The 20,774-nt window shown below is 37.4% G+C and overlaps 1 protein-coding gene across 1 annotated transcript in view; it reads left to right on the top strand.

The window, feature by feature from the left end:
- Positions 1-20,774, top strand: part of ADCY1 (adenylate cyclase 1) — a 157,685-nt gene that overhangs the window by 79,535 nt on the left and 57,376 nt on the right. Inside the window, 3 exon segments of the mRNA XM_009568494.2 lie at positions 9,397-9,524; positions 18,800-18,958; positions 20,401-20,542. Coding sequence (XP_009566789.2) covers positions 9,397-9,524; positions 18,800-18,958; positions 20,401-20,542 — 429 coding nt within the window.

Below are 20,774 nucleotides of genomic sequence, written 5' to 3'. Positions count from 1 at the left end.
CCACACTACTGCATCTTGGACTTCTAAGACTTTCCATTTACAAGTGGATAAGGGTAAATGAAGTTTAGGCTCTTTTCAGAGGACGTCGCTAGAAGATTTTGACATTCTGAATGAAAGATGTTCATGCCACTTTACTTGTTCGTGCCACTTTTGGCATCACATCTAGTACTGACAGACACAACTTCCTTATTCTTTCCTTTTGCAGTTATGTATTCCTCCAGGATTCGTCAGTACTTGTAGACTGAGTCTATTTTTATGACTTTCTGTGTTCTTTCTTGATTATCTTCTTAGCTTTTAACAATCTTTGCTTTCCAAATTTCGGTGTTACTGAAGTAGCTTTTTGTACCTGTTCAGCCTCAAGAATATTGAACTTAACAATGTTGCTGCTGAGCCTGAGGCACAGGGTCAGTTAATAATATTTTTAATCAGCTTCTGTGTTGTTTGAATTTTTTAACTGTGTCAAGAATAGTCATATTTTGCTGTGCTTTGAAGTAGCAATTCCTAAAAGCAATCACTTTAAGAATTCGATTCTATTGAAACTATAGAATGCTTTTAGTTTATATGAAGATGGTTATGATGTATTTTTAAAATATAAAATGAGCAAAGTTTTCTGGGCTGGTTAAGATGGGAAAGTTAGTGCTGGAAAACACAGATATAAACTTACAGCCCATAACCCTTTATGTAAATTGTGTAAAGTGTGCACTAAGGGGGGATAGTGACAAAGGTTTATTTGAGGAGACTGTCTCCCCAAGTTGATAATCTGTTCAGACATAGGATCCCACTGAGGAAAACCGTGCACGTAATCTTGAGTCTGGTTCTGAATAGCTGTCTAGAGAAGTGTCCAAGACAGACCTAAAGAAGAAAGCTTTCTTAAGTTAAAGTGATCTTAATGAAAATGCCTCAAGCTCTGTAGGATCAGGGACTAATGCTGTGAGTATATGGTGTGAAGATAAAGTGTCTGTGAGACGATTTTGCAGGAAGAAAGATAATGCTATGCTGGTAGGACCATATAAATGGGCAGGTACCACAGAGGTCAGGTCTTCTCTAAGCTCCTTTAATCGTACTTTTTAGCTAAGAAGACACTGTTCTTGGTATGCCAATTTACTGTCTTAATGCTTGCCATGATTTGCATGCTTGTGGCAAATTCTTCCTGATTTCAAATTTGCAAATCTGAGATTTGCATCTTCATATAGGACTGTGTTGGATTATTCTGATCAGCTTCAAGTGCTTGCAGTGTGGGCATTTGTACTGAAACTAATCATTTTGGTTTCTTGTGTGATTAGCAGAGAGAAAAGTATTTCTGGAGTTCAATGTTTGTCATCCAAGGGGGATGTCTAATTGCACTCCAAAAGAGCCTGCTTGACTTCATTGTTGTAGGGCAATTTGAGTGATAACTCTGGTGCATATTTTAGCTGTCTAATGAACTCAGCTCACACAGTGCTGTCTGGAGTCCTTTGCCCATGAACAGATCTGTTATGCAGGGCATAGCAGTGCATCAGGGGAGAAGTCATCAGGACGTCTTCTCAGCCTGGGAGGGGAATCAGGCTTCCTACGCTGGAGTCCAGAAGCACTGTCCTCAAAGCAGTTAGCTTTGCTGTTCTCAAGGCAGAATTTTTATCTCCTTGAAGTCTATGGAGATCTTTCTGGGTATTACTTCCTTTACAGCCAGCTGTATACAATATCTTGCTAACTCTTCTCATGCCATCACTTTTCAGTAATTCTGCCATGCAGAGGGGAATGGCCATTTCCAGCGATTAGGTCTTAAAGATTTCCTGGGCATTTTTGTTTGGAGCATGACTCAATTTCATAGTTTTATCGGTGCACAAGTGTGATAGTTTTTTTAAATCCTCATTACTGTATTGTTGCAAGAAGAATCTGGAAAAATATCCATTTCCTGAAATTTAGAGATTAGTTTTATAACATTTTATAGTGCATTTGGTTTACACTTGTTTCTCCTGGGATATTCCTCCTCATAAAAAGACAGCATCTTAAGGGATACTTAATGAAAGCTGGCAGAGACAGGCATGCATATCGGTCATGATGATTGTGTAAAATATTCTTGCTAAAATCCTTTCTCTTTTCCCAGTAAATTAACATGTGTGACAGTTAAATAGGAGCTCGTTCTCCAGGACTAAAAACATTTAATATTCTAGTTTCGTGAAATTACTGTCCATGTAAAGTAGAGAAGGAATTTATTGTGAGAATGGGAATGCACAGAAAAGGTGCAAGAATCAAGTTAATGCGGGTCAGTATATAGAATTGCAAATAAAATTGTGGGAAAGGAAAAACCATTTGAAGCAAAAAGTCTTCCTTTTTATACCCATCCTGAATAGTTCTACATTTGTTCATGGCTCCTGTGATGGTAGATAATTTGTCAGAACTTCACGAATACATTCATAAGTTACAAGCTTACATATGCTTATCTGGAGATAGCCTGCTTTCCTCATTTAGAAGCCATTTTCTGTGCTAAACAGATTTGTTTTTTCTTTCCTATTATTTCTGCCAATCTGTAGAAGCTCTTCTTGTTAAGTCCACACTATTATTGCTATGCCTTCATTACCCTCCTAAACTGAACTCTATGAAGTATTGCAGTTTGTTCATTCTAAAGGTTTCTTATGCTGGGACTAGCAGATGTGTAAGAACTAGTGTAAATTGGCAAAGTTACTATTTGCAGGCAGTATTCCATTAAAAGATTATAAAAATAGTTTTTCAATCTTTAAACCCACAGTTCAAAACCTGGGTGAAAAGAAATTTTACAATAGATAATGCAGTAATTGACAGGATCCAATGAAATTTTCTAATGGGCTGGTCAGTTTTCAAAAGTATGTTATTACTCTCGGCACACTGCAGTGTAATGCAGCTGGTTGTAATTTCCGTGTTACTTCATTACACTCAGGATTTGACTATGAGGTTTTTCTGATAAGCTGGCTTCAATAATCTCTCACATGTTGTGACCCACATTCAGCATGGTTATAAAAATAGATTTGGAGACTACACAGAGATACTATGTTGGTGAATCTTTTTGTTTTACTGAAAAAAAAAGTAAAATTATAAGTGAAATTACTGTTTGTCATTGCTGAAAGTTGTAGATTGTGTAGGTAAACTGCATCCAACTCTGGAGCCTCTAGCACAAGGAGACCATTGATCGGTTAGAGTGGGTCCAGGACAGAGTAAGAAGAATAATCAGAGGGCTGGAACACCTCTCCACTGAAAAAAACCTGAAGGAGTTGGGGTGTTGTTAAGCCTGGAGAAAAGAAGGCTCCATGGATGCCATGTTGTGGCCTTTTAATGTTATAGATAGAGCCCTTTTAGGTCTCTTGCAATCCAAACAGTTCTAAGACTCTGTGATTTTGTGATTTCATAGATTTTGCTGTCAGAATTTAGCCTAAGCAGACTTCCTTTTCATCAGCACAGAAAGGGCCCTTTCAAAGTAGGGTTCTAAGGAGCATTTTGCATGTAAATCTAAAACCATTTCTTCATCTTTTCTGCACCTAGCTGCATCTCTTTTGAATACTGATGCAGTCTAAGAGACTTTCACCAGCTTATCCTTCCCATGGAATGTTTTGGGTTTTGCTTTTCTCTAAAGCTCTTTAGTGTGCAAAACAGTGTTACAGAACTGAGGGAAAAATAGAAAGATCTTTCAAGTTTTGGTTAATTTTATAAGGAAATCAGGTTTAGTAGAGAATAGTAGAATCATAGAATCATAGAATGCTTTGGGTTGGAAGGGACCTTAAACAGCATCTAATTCCAAACCCCCTACCATGGGCAGGGACACCTTCCACTAAATCAGGATGCTCAAAGCCTCATCCAACCTGACCTTGAACATCTGCAGGAATGAGACATCCACAACTTCTCACCCTCGTGGTAGAACATAGGATACTTGATATTTACTCAAAAGGACTGCAATTGTGATGTGGTTAGCCTGGATTATTGAATTATGGCTTGGGTCCATGAGGATTAGAGAGACAGCTGGTATAAATTAGTGTAGTTGCCCTGAAACCATGACGCCATACTGATTAATATGAACTGAAAAGTTGATCCCCATTGCCTACCTGATACAAACAGTTCAGCTGTAAGCACAGCAGGCTGCTCAGAGAAAGCAGTTAGAATGGGTCTTCAAAAAGCAAATGACTGATAAATCAAGAAGGAAGGAAAACAAGAGGAAAATGATGGAGGGGAATAAAGCACAAAAGTACTTATGTGATGTGTCCTTTCCTCACAGGCACTGATTTTCCTTTTGGCTCATTGAAAGTCTGTAAGGGAGGGTAACCGTGCTCCTCTGTGGTACTGCCTGGCCTCAGTGATGAGTGCTTGACAGCAATGACAGAGCCAGGAGAGTAATGTATATTCCTTCTTCAGCCCTTGTAGTTCACTACTATCCTCCCAGTATTAATTCATCTGTCGGTGAAAATGGAGCCATCAGAGAGTTGCATTTTGATGGTTTCCTTCCACCCAAGACTTATCTTCCAAAGGTGAAGAAAACACTTAGCTAACAGGTTTTTTTCTTTCAGGGAGTAGGGCAATGATTTTTCCCCACCCCAGAGTCAAACCATTTCAGACAGTGAATGGATGGGGGGTGGCATGAAGGGAGTTTGAGATGAAGAGTTGCTCCCTCTCCTGCCAGTGCATCGCCTTCCACTTCCCTGTTGCCTGCAGTGCTGCTCTTGTACTAATTTATAGCTATACAAGGGACAGTACTCAGAGGTCTCACTGGTGCTGAAGTCTGAGTTTAGTGAGGATACCATAGATTTTTGCAGTGACAGAAGACAGAGCAATGACTCTTTCATGCAATAGCATCTGCCATCTTTAAAATAAATAAAAGCTTTAAAGAGGCTCTTTTCCTACCAGATACTGTTATCCCAAAACTCGGAGGATTATTTAGCTGATGCACAAGCCAATAACACACAGAGCTGAGGTATCAAGTTTTATTCATAGTCTGTGCAAAGTGGTGTGCTAGCTGAGTAATCTTGCAAAGCTAGAACACCTCAAGAGAATTTCACGTGGTGTTCATCCTATTCTTCATTTACAAAACTCTGTCCATGATTACATCAGATTTAAATGCAGTGATTATCTCTCATTAATTAATACTCTATGTCTTACTAGCTAATATGGTCCTCGCTTGCTATGTAAGTTAGCTGTGCATTCCCCCTATTGTCCAAATTTTGTGTTGGAAGGTTTCTTTGGTCAGTGGTCCATGAGGTGGTTGTTGCGATGCCCCTCATCACAATTACCTTTGTCCCAATTCCTTCAAAAATTCTGCTGAGTTGATGTTAGCTGGCAAGCCACATCAGCTTGGGACCCTGCTGAGACAATGGTCTTCCTTTTGGTTTAGTCAGGTCTCTTGATTTAAGGCCTTCCATGTTCTTGTCATTTACCATACACACACATTAAGGAAGCTTAATTACTTTCAATAAATCATTAATAGTTGCTAAACCAAATTAGAGAGTTTATAGCAGCATTATCTGGTTCATATTTTGAATTGTGTTTTTACAATTTATTCTCTTGCATCAATAGTGTTTCAAGAAAGGAAAATATTGCCCTGATCATCTCTGACTTTGTATCTATTCATGTAACAAATAATTACTTACTTGGATACACTATAAAAAAAAAAACCCAATAAAATAGGGCAGTGACAGTGAGAATTGTTGCAATCTGACATGTGGTAAAGATCCTCCTTTAAAAGACTGCATTTAGCCAGTACAATCTCTCTGTTCAAGAGAACACCTAGCTGTCTGCTTAGGTATTGTGCTGGGAAAGTTCTGAAAGCATGTTAAACATTTCCTTTGAGACAACCTATTTTGATATATATATATATTTTTACAAATTGTAAATTTTCCAGATTTCCAGTTTTGCAGACTTCATTCCTTCTGAAAATGCATTTAAATAAGGAACTACAATAACAGCAAAACCACAGAGTTCTTAGAAATAGAAGACACACACATACACACCTCACCCCACTCCGTTCTACTTAACAGGTAGAATGAACTGCTTTATAAAGCGCCTGTCTGAAAGTGTAAAGAATTCCAAGCAGCTTCCGCTTCACACTGACAAACCCACTGACTGACAGCTGTGCCAGAGGGAATTCTGCAAATCTGCTAGGAAACGTCTCAGCAAGGCACCGCAGGTGGGCAGGCTGCCTGGCTAATGCAGTGCTAGCAATTTCTGGTGCTTTTTATCATGTGCATAAAACCAAATTATCAGCTGTTTCTAATTCACACTTGAATTCATCACTGTCACAAATGCGAAAAATATTGCCTAGTCAAGAGTTTCTTTGGAAGTTGCTGAGGAAACAAAACAAAGAGAAGGAAAGAGGTTGTTTTGTCAATTTGCATATCAATCCTTAAAAAGATTGCTCTTGCAAAGCTGCACTGCATCTCCTTCCTGGAACTCTGCCTCCCATGTTGGGAAAAAGAAAACAGATTTTTTTGCTAGCGATTACTGTATATTAATTGATTATTAAAAATAAAGACTGCGAGGATAACATCTGATAAGGAACAGGGTGGTGGTTTCAAAAACAGCATGTGATTAATAAGTCATATATCTTCCATCGAGAGCAATGTCCCCTGAGAAAATGCTGTAAGCCTTATTTTCTTTTTCTCTTATTTTTCTTCTGCACATGTTATAAACTGTCTTGGAAAAGTGGATCATGCTCTGTTCTGGGTTTTTTTTGACTTTCTTAAACTATCTACCATGCTGCTAGGCTGTGCTGTGCCCATCTGACAGCAATTTTGTGTATCCCACTATAAAATGAGCACTACTGTGCTGTAGCCCAGTAAGTTGTCTAGGAAAACCAAGTCATTAGAAATGAGCCAGTTTGGATGTAGATACTGAATAGGAGGGAACATTTATTCACGCGTATGTATTGTCCACCCAGATTACTGAAATGTTTATTTCTTTTGGCTGGATCAAATAGTCATCTCCTGTACACCAAATTTGAAGATGCAGTTTGCTTCATAGAGGATAGTAAGGCATGGGCCAAAAGATTTGTTGTGCAAAGTACTTTCTTGCTTTAACTACTGATTACTCTCTACTGCTTCAAGATTTGCCCACGATTTAAAAAAAAAAAAAAAAAAAAAAAAAGCAGCTTATTTTGGCAGTATAATTTAGTAGTTTCTACTAAAATACTTAGTGATTTCTTTCCAAAAACTTTGAGTTGGAAGCCCTATTTTGTGTCAGGATAGATTTTGATATCTGTGTATTACTTTGTGTTGCATCAGTAATTATTTTACTCATAAATACTATTTAGCCAAGGGTCTCTAAATACCCAATTAAAACTCTAAGTAAAATCTGTAAGGCATTCTGTGGCTATAGTCTGTGGCACATTGTCACTATAAGGCCTCAGTGATAATGCTTCTAGAACAATTATGCTCGCGTTCATTAAAATATGTATTAGTGATGATAAATAGTGGTATACTTCAAATCCTGCTGTACAGCAGAAGAAATGTTCAGTTCTCACTCTTAGAAAAGACTTTTCCAACCGCGCAACATACCCAAAAAGCTGGCTCTCTTCTTTGATTCAAGATCTGTATTTACTGCTTAATTTATAAATAGAAGTAGACAAACCTGTTTTCCCAAACAGTGTTAGCATACCTTTTTCCATGCCTGAACAGAGGTAATTCTCATTTTAGAATATTTGTTCAATTCTTGGAAACATTTACAAAGAATACAGGCATGGGAATGCTTGCAGCTGGAAAAGTGTGCGATAACAAACCACGAATGCTGGTGTATTACATGTCAGAGAGAAACGGATTGCTGTAGGCATAACCATCACTTCTCACCTGAAATATGGGTAATGATGTGGAGCGAGTGGTCAACTTAGGAAGGCTTTGATTCTTGTAGGAGGTCAGATGCATTCATAGGTGATGAAGGGAACTGGCAGACAAAGTTGCTAAGACACTGTCCTATTTTAGAAGTCATTGCAGTTCAGTTCCCACTGACTGGAAAAGGGGAAAAATAATCCCCATTTTTCAAAAAAGGGAGAAAATGAAGACCCAGGGAACTACTGGCCAGTCAGTTTTGCCTCTGTGCCAGGCAAGATCACAGAGAAGATCCTCCTGAAAGCTGTGCTGAGGCACGTGGAAAATAAGGTGATTGATGACAACCAACATGGCTTCACTAAGAACAGATTGTGCCTGACAAATTTGGTGGCTTTCTACGATAGTGCCACAGCATTGGTGGACAAGGGAAGGGGAACTGCTATCATCTACCTGGACTTGTGCAAAGCATTTGACACTGTCCCACACAACATCTTTGTTTTTAAGTTGGAGGTGAATGTACCATTCAGTGGATAAGGAATTGACTGGATGTTTGCACTCGAAGAGTTGTGGTGAGCATCTCAATGTCCAAGTGAAGACCAGTGACACGTGGTGTTCCTCAGGGATCAATATTGAAACCAATGCTGTTTAACATATTTGTTGGTGATATGGGCAGTAGGGTTGAGTGTACCCTCAGCAAGTTTGCCAATGACACCAAGCTGTGTGGCATGGTTGACACTCTGGTTGGAAGGGATACCATCCAGAGGGATCTTGACAGGCTTAAGAGGTGGGTGGATTGGTTTGAGCACATCCAAAGGAAGGCCGCAAAGATGTTCAGAGGACTGGAGCACGTCCCCTACAAGGACAGACTGAGAGAGTTGGGTTTATTCGGCTTGGAAAAGAGAAGGCTCCAGGGAGAATTCATAATAGTCTTCTAGTACTTAAAGAGAGCCTGTGGGAAAACTGGGGAGGGGCTCTTTGTCAAGGAGTGCAGTGATAGGTTGTGGGGTCATGGATTTAAACTGAAACAGGGTAGACTTAGATTAGGTACTAGGAGGAAGGTTTCTTACTGAGAGAATGGTGAAGCACTGGAACAAGTTGTCCAGAGAAGTAGTGGATGTTCCATTCCTGGAGGTGTTCAAGACCAGGTTGGATGAGGCTTTGAGCAGCCTGATCTAGTGGGAAATGTCCCTGCCCATGGCAGGGCATTTGGAACTGGATGATCTTTAAGGTCCCTTCCAACCCAAACCATACTGTGATTTTATGATTCAGTTCTTTGGTTTGGATTCATACAGAAGGAAAGTCTCATTGGAAATATTGAATTCATACTGACCTAATCTGAGGGCAAGAGAGCAATATTTTTTCAGAACTATAGTTTTAAGCAGTGTTTCCCTGTGTCTGTTGAACAATATGGGGCTGATCTCCAGTATATACAAGGGTATTTATAAATAAATAAACAAACAAATATGTGTATGTCAGCTGTTTTGTACAGGGAGCCCAGATTTTGTGAACTGTCAATTACTTCATTTGACCACAAAATGATTTTCTGAATGCTGGGATGGTATTGGAGAAGATTTCATCCTGCAAATATTGGAATATTCTTATGAATAGTAAAACTTTTCCCATTCTGTTTCTATTAAAGGAAAACCACTGCAGAAGAATAAAAATCCTAGGGGACTGTTACTACTGTGTATCAGGACTGACGCAACCCAAAACAGATCATGCCCATTGCTGTGTTGAAATGGGACTGGATATGATTGACACCATCACGTAAGTACTGTGCACAGTGATCCCAGGCAGGAGTGCTACAACTTCTACATGGCATTCAGGAAGTGTGTTCTCAGAAACAACAGTGTCTGCTACCAGTACCCACCTAGAAATTCAGTGTTGCATTCAGGTCACAGGATACTGGTTTTAGGAAGGGTCATTCTAGACATCGATTTTCCACTCTATTTAATCGCTCTGAGGAAAAAATGCACAAGTCTTATATGTAGAGGCATGTACGCATACTAATGAGGGTAAACAAAGATACTGGGAAATAGCAAAATATGGCCATTTGACACAAAGAAATGAGTCTTATTTCATGTTTTACTGGGATAATCACTGCTCATTTTGCACACCAGTATCTAAACTCAAAGCCAATCCTGATTTATGTGTGTTGTAAATGTGTTTATATTCTCAAAATGATAGCTTTCTGATTTCTCCTTTCCATATGTCATGTTTAAACCTTTAATTTATTCTGCCTTTCAGAAATGTAATGTGAAATTCACCTTGCTGATCAGAAGAATTTTTTTATTCTTCAGAGCTCTGCATTGATCATTATTTTACCAAGGCAAAAAATGTCAATGTGAGAGAACTATGAATGAGCTTTTAGCAAGAGCTGAAGATCTATTTCATTACGTAGTAGGGAAGGGATAAAGATTGGAAATTTCTTCACTGCTGTATTGCTCTGTGTGTGTGTGTGCATGTATGTGTTTTTATGGAAAGGTGATAGGAGGGAATGCAAACCTGTATTAATTCTGTATTTTAAAAAAAAATGGTGAGCACAGTGGTATTGCTTTTGGAATGAGCGTGCACAAGTTTGTCACATCAGAGGCTGTAGCCTGTTCTGTACTGGAAAGTGTCTGACCACTGTTTCCATTTCCCAGTTATTCTTCCTATCTGTTGTCAGATGGGCCATTGGGAATATGGAGATGACTCAGGGTACTTCCCCTAACTTAATTCTCAAGTTTTTGCTTTGTACACAGAGAAGAGCTGCCTTCTCTGTGAAGATGAGTAATCACAATTTATAAATAAATAGTAAATAAAGAGAAAAAAACAAACCCAAAAACAGAATAAGCAAACATAAGGTTTATGAATTCAAATTATGCATTTTTAATGTGGAACATTTCATCTTCTTTCTTGTTTCTTATAAAGCTTTTGACACATCATATATTTCATGTGTTCTATTTGTATGTGAGGATAGTTTTGGAACATATATGCACACGAAGAAGTTGTTTTTCCAAAAACAAATTTGGCTCATTTGTGGAGAGTCTTGGTGTTGCAGAAGGATGCATTATGATCCTCTCACAAAGTTCACTGTAAGTTTTGCTCAATAGAGTTGGGTTTATCTCTTACAAAAGTAATGGCTGGTTGTTCAAACCCTGCTAATGCCTTAGGGGAACATGGACATTACCACACACTTTTGTTGTTCCATATCAACCTTAAACTTTTCTGTGCACTTGAATTCATTGAGCTTTCTTTGCAGAGGACTTGAATGCTTAGAAAAAAGGATAGAAGTACTTTAAGCTATTGAAGGTTGATTCTCATTTCTAGCTCAATCCATGTGTTTTCATTATGATATTAATTTATAAAATCTCTCAGAATGTCAAGAGTCGGGTAAATCATATTCTCTCTCTCATTTTATGCAAGTTTATCATCTTTGTAAAAACTGCAAAATTGATAAAAGACTTTGTAATCTATGATAATAGATGGTAGTCTGTGATACTATAAAATCTTAAAAGACTATCCTAAGTCCGCAAAATATGTCTATGTGCATTCTTCCAGAAGTGTATGGATACTCCATTTATAAGGAAGCCTTGGCCTTTAGAAGCATAGTTAGATATATAGGCCTTATAAATGTTATCTAAAGTCTTTTTTTTTAATCCTTGAAAAGCAGTAGCTTATGCTCTTGGTCTCGTCATCTTTAAAACCAGCATCAGTCTTTAATTCATTAGCTCTGCTGTGTTTCACATATACAAAAAAGCTAGTGCTATAACCATTTTGACTTTCTATTTTTAAATGTTTCAGTTTTACTCATATCAGAAATGAAACATGTTCTCTTTTTTATCTTATCATTTATTGGCTGTTGTGATGATAATTTAAACTTGAAAAAGGAGTTAAATTAAAAAGGAAGGAATGAACTAGGAATGTTCAGCCTAGAGAAGAGAAGACTCAGAAGGAATCATATCAATGCATACAAATACCTGATGGGAGGATGTAAAGAAGACAAAGTCAAACTTTTCTCAGTGTTATCCAATGTCAGGGCAAGAGGAAGTGGACACAAACTGAAATACAAGAAATTCCATTTAAATATAGAAAAAAGATTTTTTTACTGGGGGATGTCAGATGCTGGAGAGGTTCCACTGGAAAGCTGTGGTGTTCGCATGCTTGGAGAGATTTAAAACCCAGCTGGGCAGAGTCCTGGGCAACCTTCTAGAGCTGACCCTGCTCTGAGTAGTGGGGTTGGTCTAGATGATTTCCAGAGACCCATTCTAGCATCAGCAACTCTGTGATTCTAAATGGATGGGCTGTGGTGTGTTCTCTAGATGTGTTTAGTCAGAGGCTGTGGTAATAGATAACTGCCTGAGAGTTTCAGCATTTTGTATAAAAAAAAAATCATAATTTGTAAGTTTTTAGAGTTTGTAGTTAGCAGTCAGAGCATGGCAAGAGGGCAAAACAGAGAAGAGACAAGACTGTAAGAGAGTGACAGTTTTATTTAGTGTTGTTGAATGGCTAGAGACCAATTCTTCATTCTTTTATATAGAAGCACAAATAATAAATCCCAATTCTTTTTCCTCAGCAAGGAACCAGTAATGTGAGTAAGGATTGTAAGGGCCAGGCTCGTTGCATATTTCTTCTCTTAGTATGTGCCTGAATGTGCCTGTGCTGCTTATGTTAGGAAAAGGGTAGAAGTTGCATTCCGAGTACAATCGCCCTTGATAGCAGTATTATTTTTTTTCTTTTACTACAAGTGAAGCATCATCTGCCCAGACATTGTTGGATTCTGGGTGAGGTTCTTTTCGTCACAGAAACATGTAACTAAACCAACTGCACAAGGAGCTCCAAACCAAGAAGACAGGTTCTACAGAAGATTAGGAAAAAACTATTCACAGAGACCAAAGTTAGAAGATGGATTTCCCAGAATAATTTGATTGAAAATACACTGAGCAAATGAAAAGCAGAAGTGAAGGGCTTATTGCGGTAGAGTTGGACACCAGCTGGTAGTCTTCTAAAAGTCTGTTTGCTGTACTGCAAAAATGAGGTCTTGGCATTGTAAATTTATATTTGGAAGTTGTCATCTCTAGTGACAGGTTTGTCATGTTATCTGGGATAAATAAATCAATAAAATTAACACAGTTAAAGTCAGACCAGAATCATTATGGGGGGATCTTCCCCCCCCCACCCCCCACCCCGCATCCCCCTTAGAAAATCCAAAAAAAATATCATGTTGGTTCTATTTGAAAAGAATTTATGATGTCAATGTGTTTTGTGTCAGTGCCTAAGTACAAGCCAGGTGTTTATCCTACTTTAGAGTCACTTAAGCCATCATGACAGTGTTTCAGTGGAAATTAAATGTTGGATACTACCAATGTTGCTTTCATCAGGTGAGTTTTAACTGTCAAATTTTTGTTAATAATATAATCAAAATAGCCATGTTCACAACCTCTAATGTGCCAGATGTTGCTTTGATGTGACAGTCGATGGTCCTTACATTAGTTTTGAACGGTGTGTTAGGCCAAGTGCACTCTTCACCTCATTGAATTGCTTGTCTTCATAAATTCCACTATATTTACTAGAATATTTTACTTTATAAATTGATATATTTATTGACTAATTGCCACATAGAAAAGTTTTACCTAGCTTCCCAAGCTCTTCCATCTCTCCCCCATGAACTGGCTGGAGTTCTGGTTTAAGCTAGTGTTAGGGGACCATTTTATACATTCTTAATTGTTTGTCTTTCCTTACAGAGCACCTCATCAACTGATATAAATGACATTAAACAATTCTTTGGCTCAGTCCGGAAATATAACCTCTCAGGAGATTAAATGTAATGAAATGAGGGAGTTATTTAAACGCACTAGATAATACTATAGGATAAGAAGTGAACTGTAATGTTTCCAGCTGCAAAAGAGGACGGTATCTGTGTGAGCAGGATACAAATGTGAGGTTTGGGACTGGGCCAGAGTACTGGGGTTAACATTCATAAACTTGTCAGAAGTGTAATAGGATTCATGTCATCACATAAACAATATGTTTGTATGATAATCCTTCCATTGACATCTTATTAGGATGTCATTTTAGTACTCACTCAGAGGGAATCACACTACTAGATGCATTACTGTGTGCGTCTACATTAGTAGGTAGCATGGCACAGCAGGAGCACATCTGTAGATCACAGCAGCTGGTGCTGACTACTTCAGTTTAACCTATATGTATTACAGAGGGAGGAGGGGAAGGGTTACTTTAGAGTAAGTCTCATCTGACTGTCTGTATTGAATGTTCCTACTGCATGAGAAATTTGAAGAGGTCTGAAGTAAAGTGCCCAGAAAATTTTTGCTTCTTGAAATCTGGGCACCCCATTGGGGTCTTTGAAGAGATAGATCAGCTTTCCTCTGTGTCACATAGGTGAGTTTATCCCATATGAATGACTTCATCTAATATGGATAACTCCACCAGTCATCCATTTAAGATCTTACCAATGGAAGTTGGGCTTCTTTTAGGTCCATGCTCTAGCTCTGTGATGTCGTGCTCCAGGTGAGCAAGGTACCGGGAAAGCACGTAGCTCTGCTCAACATTTAAAAAGAAGAAACACCACAAAGACTGAAAGAAACCAAAAAATACCCTAAACCTGACCTGGAGAAAGAGCTACTGAAATGGGACAGCAAAGATTTGCAAACAACAAAACTTAATTACATGAGAGAACTAACATGGAAAGACAAATCAGAGAGAGTGCAGTGGTGAGACACTGGAACAGGTTACCAAGGAAGGTTGTGGTTGCCCCAGTCCTGGAGGTCTTCAAGGCCAGGCTGGATGGGGCCTTGAACAGACTGATTTAATGGGATGTCCCTGCCCATGGCAGGGGGGGTGGAAATATATGATCTTTAAGGTCCCTTCCAACCCTAACTCTTCTATAATTCTATGATTCTATGATCCTAACATATGGGTGTCACTTGGTCGTTGAGGCCATGGTCTGCAGCCACTCCTCTCATGGCCTGCTGGGCTGACAGAGCAGTTCACAGAAAGATAGTCTTTGTCATTAGCATCCAGGAACTAGTTCCTGATGTTGTAATGTAACTGACACAGAAATATTCAGGGAGACATGCAAAATTGAAAGACACTCTAATCTTAGAACCATGGATGTATAAAAAGCAGACAGATGTAACTGAACAAAAAATCTTGTCCATGCCTCTAACCAGGAAACAGCTATTTCCATGCAGATATTTTTGGACCAAAAGAAGAGCCAAAAATAACTTGTAACATGGCAGTAACATAGACGTTGCATGCTTTTAGTGAAAAAGGAAATGTTTTTCAATTTCCATTTGTTTCTGGGCCTATTTTATTTTAACATTTTGAAAACTTTTAAGAATATTATATCTGAACCTAAGAGAGAATAATTTATGATGAATAATTTATTTGATAAACTTCTTTTGGCTTGTTTGTGAAGTGCTGATATTTTTTTCAGATATGTATTTATAATTAAAAATGCATCATCGTAAACTTGGGATATTTTAGTGCAGAAATGTTGATGGCTTGGGGGAATATGGTTGTGCTATTGCTCTGATTTTATATTCTGACCCTATTTTTAATATATTACTTAACTTTCCTCATTTTTGATAGTTCAGCGGGGTATATTCATGGAAATTAACTGCATGAAGGGCATACAGGTCTTCAAGGTAAATTCAAAAGTTTAGTGAACTGTTTATGAGCTTTTTTTTCCCTACTCGAATTTAATAATGCAGAAAGCATCCCTGAAACACTCTGTAGTTTCTGGGGAAAACGTGACTACTTCTGGAAATCTTTTGTTCAGAGCAGAGTGTTTTCAGATTCTGCTTTATGGTTTATTGGTACATTTTACTGTTCAGCTTATTTGACAAGGAGTATAATCAGCCACCTTGTATTTCTCTCCTCATTTATTTTCATTTATTATTTGTTATGCTATTCAGATTTCTAAAAGCAGATTAGATTTTTCCTCCCTCTCTCAAGCCACTTGGGACAAAACAAGGTCAAAGATCTGGTGTGATCTTTATCAATGTCTGATTTCACTGTCTTTCCACTTACATTTAGCCTGAGGTTTCATACACTCTTTTAAATGGAAGAAAAAAAAAAAAAAAACAAAAAAACCCAACCCAAACATTCATTTCCAAACTGAGAAACTCACACATTTGCAGGTCTGCCAATGAAGGTAATTACATAGGTACTAATTATGCAGAGGGACATAGGCAAATAATCAAGGTATAGTCCTGAAGGACTTTGACTTGCAGGGTATGGTCTTGGTGTAAGGTCAGTCTGTTATTGACATAATACACATGCACAAGTGAAGATATAAAGTTTATTGTTAGCTGCAACACTTGAGTACTTTTATGTCTCCTTGAGGCTTGGCTGGGAACAGATACCAAATAAAGGAAAGCTGATTTGCAGTGAGTAGAAATAGGACAAGGAAATATTTAATCTTTCAGAAAGCTGTGCATAAGCCTTTCTGTGTTGTTGCATAAAATATGACTGAAAAATGTGGCATGCCTATATTCCCTGTGGGGCAGAAAAGATCTCCACATTACTCACTTTAGTGATGGCTGACATGGTATATATTTCAGTACTTCATGGCTGCAGAGTTCCTTACTTAAATCATGGCCAGGTATCTTGTGCTACTGGTCCTACATCTTGATCTATGCTACCAATTCTGTTAATTGTGTTTAAGGAAGTACAACTATACAAGAGGCAAATGTAGTGAATACTCCTAAAATAGCTAGAGTCCTCCTAAAGGCCTTTCTACCAAAACTGGTATAGTTGGATGATACTTTGAAGGATATGATGGTAAATCAAGATCAAGGGAAAATAATACCCAGAGCCTCAGTTTAAGGTCTTCTCCTATTAAATACATTGGAAAAATTAAATTTAAAAGTCTAATGAAAATTAAGTCATACACTGGTTAGTCAGTTTCATTTATTCACCAGTGTTATCTCTTTTTGGACTACAACTTAACTGTGGAATGCTAGGTTTCTCTGTATCAGAAAAAGCTGTGAAGATTTGTGAACAATGTTATAACTGCATGTAATGTGTAAGACTATTAACTTCAAGGCTCCTTTTCAGTGTTGACAATTCAGTGCAGGATTCAAGCTATAGCATGTCCTGCATTCGTAGAAATGAAGAATCCTTCCTTACTCTGGCACCAAAATAAAAAAAATCTTTTAGTAATGACTTTGATATAAAATTAAAATTCCTGAAGAGTAGATTTAATTTACAGGTGCAACTCCATCGCTACAGGGCATTTCTGTGCCACTCTTGCAGGAACTTTGGAAAAATATCAGTTATAATCACTTTTCGACTACTGTTCTTGCACTGGTTTATTTCTTTCATATTTTTCTTTCTCCTATACCTCTATAACTGATAATTGAACCAGTTAGAATATAGAGATGAGTCGTTGCTCATCCGTCATCTATTATTCTATTATTTACTTTCTCAAATAGTATCTCCTCATACCTTTTTCCTTGCAGAAACTGTAAGAGCATTTAAATATATCTGTACACTTTCATTCTCACCATAGGAAATGATGCTTATTTGAGAATACTGTAAAGGTTAAGGTGCAGCATATCTCTCTGTGATTAATAGTAGTTGCAAGACTTTCCTAGCAAGTAGCATAGAGTGAAAAAAGCAGATGAAAATACATCATGAAGTATTAAATAAATATCGTCTAAGATGACTAAAAGTCTGAAACGCTTTGGGAAAAAAGTGTTATTTTTTAACTGAGTAGGTTTTCATTCAAAAAGAATTATAGTTATATGGTGTATCTAAACTGTGACATCATAAGTGAGACAATAGCATTTTAAAAATTATTTTTAACAGTCTATATTTGACCTCTTTTTTTCTAGATTAAATGTTTCAAAATTAAGTGTTTTACACTGTTATCTTGAGGTCAAGCTACTGCAAACAAAAGGAGTATGGAAAACAAATTATTATTTTGGTATTACAGATGGAGAACTGAAAGAGGATAACATCACTTTGAGTCACAATGAACAGTGGTAAAAGAGCAGAGATATTAAATACAAGTCCTGAGTGACTCAAATTTATATTTTACTCACAAGACCAATCTTTTCCTTAATGGTTAACATTAAACTCTTTCAAAACGAAATTCACTTCACTTGTACAGGATCAAGCATGATCTTTATGTAAGTGAGGTGGGCGGGGAGTGCAAAAAAGAATTAGAGGGAGAAAAATCCACCAACCAGTAAACCCAAGACTAGGATAAAGAGAAATATTAACAGAGATTTTTGGTAAGAAGAAGCCTGGCAGCCTGTTTTAATAATGAGTTGAAAGCAGTCTAGAGTAATGTTAGAATTGAAACATGTTTGCTTACTTACATGTCAGGTTAAAATTAACCTTAATAGATAGTTTCAAAATCTCTTTTTGGTTCAAACAATTATGTTGTGGTCACTTGTCATCCTGCTGAAATAAATATGTGTAGGGAAAATGGAACATTTATAGCAAAAAAAGTAAATACTTGTGAGATGCAAGATAAACAGGAAAGTACAGGAGTTAAGCTGTCTGTTTCTGAGTTATTTGAGTTACAGCCAGAAAGTTCTTTGTTTATCTCCCAGTAAACATCTTAAGTTTCTGTAGATTCATAATAGCAAATACTGCAAAACTGGCAAATAAAGCCTGAAAACTATATTCTTGGGAAATTTCATAACAAAGCCATTTACCACAATTGCTTTATTCTCCTTTTTTTTCTTTTTTACTTTTATTAAATATAATGAAACATAACCTTTTCTAGGTTTCCTTGGAACATGAAAAATTAAATTTTAATGTACTAGGTCAAGAAATTTAGTAATACTGAAATTTTGGTTCAATGGTAATTAAAACATGGCCAAGAAAATTATTTCTTTGGAGTTCTAACTGGGGCTTTGAAACTGGTGAAGGGAAATAAGCGTAACTGTCATCTGAGAGTTTTAAAAGATCCTATCATGTTCAGTCATGTATATATATAAACTTTGAGGGAAGGAGAGAAAAAGAAAATCAAGAGCGATGTCATTGACTAAAGACTAACATTCTGATGCTATCTATTCCAGATCTGTTGCAGAAGCCACAGAGGTTGATCTCAACATGAGAGTTGGATTGCATACAGGCAGGGTGCTTTGTGGGGTTCTGGGTCTCCGAAAATGGCAATATGATGTCTGGTCAAATGACGTGACTTTAGCTAATGTAATGGAAGCTGGAGGACTGCCTGGGTAAGTCCAAGAAAGAACCACAGAAAAAGAAATCTGTAGGGGTGAAAAATTTATTGCCTTCTTTGAGGCTTTTGTAAATGAAATTGCTATCAATAAAATGGTTGTGTTCAGTAAGAGCAATCTATGTATTATGTGATTTATCCTGTTGAATTCTCCAAATTATCTTGATATTTACATGAGTAATAGGTTAGATTAGAAGCAAAACATTTCCAAATGAAATCCTTATTGGAAGCTGCAAATATAAAGAGTAGAAATGAACCAATGCTAAGAATGTAGGAGTGCTAGACTTTCACTATTTCATGTTATAAAAGTAAAATCCTCTAGTTATTCCAGGAAATTTTTACCCTCGAACCTCTATGCATATGAAGGGTGTGTACCTTAAATTACAGGATTTCCACCACTAGTAGTGTGCTATAGAAGGAAACAAAAGTCTATGCACTCAGATATTGATTGTGTGTGTGTGCAAATGATACAGTAGCGCGTACATCTGCAGCCAACACTTGGGACATATCCTGCAATTTTAAGTATTCTTTGTACAACCTGGACCAAATATTAGTGCACACAGTGCAATTTCACAAAAGTGCATGAGTGTGCTTCTGTGCGCAGCTCACGTTTGGACTGGGACCTACCATCCTGTGTTGGACTTTTATGAGACCGTGATTTGCTGAATAGAGAGATACTGGAACCTCTTAAATTTTGTGGTTAAGATGAATTTCTGTTCGTTACACAATGTACACAATGTCTGCCTTAGACAATTTTGGCAGCATCTACGTTGAGGCTTTCCAGCAGGAAAAAAAAATCTGAAAATATATTTAACGGAGAAAAGCAGTAATAGCTTTTCAAATAGTTTCTGTGAAGATATTCCAAATATATGGTGTCTTTTGGAGAAAGTGTAAAGATAGTTTTCAGGATAAGAAAACTCACAAAAGGCACTAGAGATGGCTGTGCTGACAAAATAAAATTGAATTAGAAAGCTACCTACAAAACATAATGAGTAAATTAAACAAGTCAGACATTTGAAGGGGAACAGAAAAAGAAGTTTCTCTGTTAAGCACAGGAGAGATTCGTAGTGTGAAGTCACAAGTTTCAAACAGGAAGATGTTTTTGCAAGCAGGCGGTGAGGTAAACACTTAAGAAAACCACACAATCTGGAAGATGATATGCAGATTTTCACTTTCTACAAATCAACAAATCTGCAAGTGTTTGGTCAATCAACAGTTATCTTTCTGTTCACTCTGCCCAAGTTTAGACAATGCATGGAATAGAAATGTTTCTATGTTCTCTTTAGTTGAAAAGACAAAACAAAGCAGGTTTTTTTTCCATCAGAAATGGCGGTTTGTACATAATTTGTCCTCTTTATTGTTGTCTGCTCAGGAGTGTATTTCAGTAGCAACTAGCTCATGTCTTTGCTTTAAACAAAAGTGTCTTAATTTTCTCTCCAGGAAAGTTCACATTACAAAGACCACCTTAGAGTGCCTAAATGGGGACTATGAGGTAGAACCAGGGCATGGTCATGAAAGGAATAGTTTCTTGAAGAAGCACAATATTGAAACATATTTTATTGTGCCATCCCATCGTAGGAAGGTAAGCTCTGTGAAATGCTTTTTTAATTTAACAACTGTTCTGTGAGATTCTGAAAGCAGAGGCAATACTGGTATTTCATATTTCTAAAATCTCTTCAAACTCTCTCGAAATTAAATCTTTGGGTTTTGACTGAGGTGAAATACTAAAAAAGCTAACCTTGAATGTCACATAGAGAAGATGATAAATTTACTTTTGAAGTTTTAAATTAAAACATTTTTCCCTTTACCCTCCA

The sequence above is a fragment of the Cuculus canorus genome, chromosome 2 (assembly GCF_017976375.1).
Source record: "Cuculus canorus isolate bCucCan1 chromosome 2, bCucCan1.pri, whole genome shotgun sequence".
NCBI classification, from domain to species: Eukaryota; Metazoa; Chordata; class Aves; order Cuculiformes; family Cuculidae; genus Cuculus; species Cuculus canorus.
This window is presented reverse-complemented; position numbering and strand designations above follow the sequence as displayed.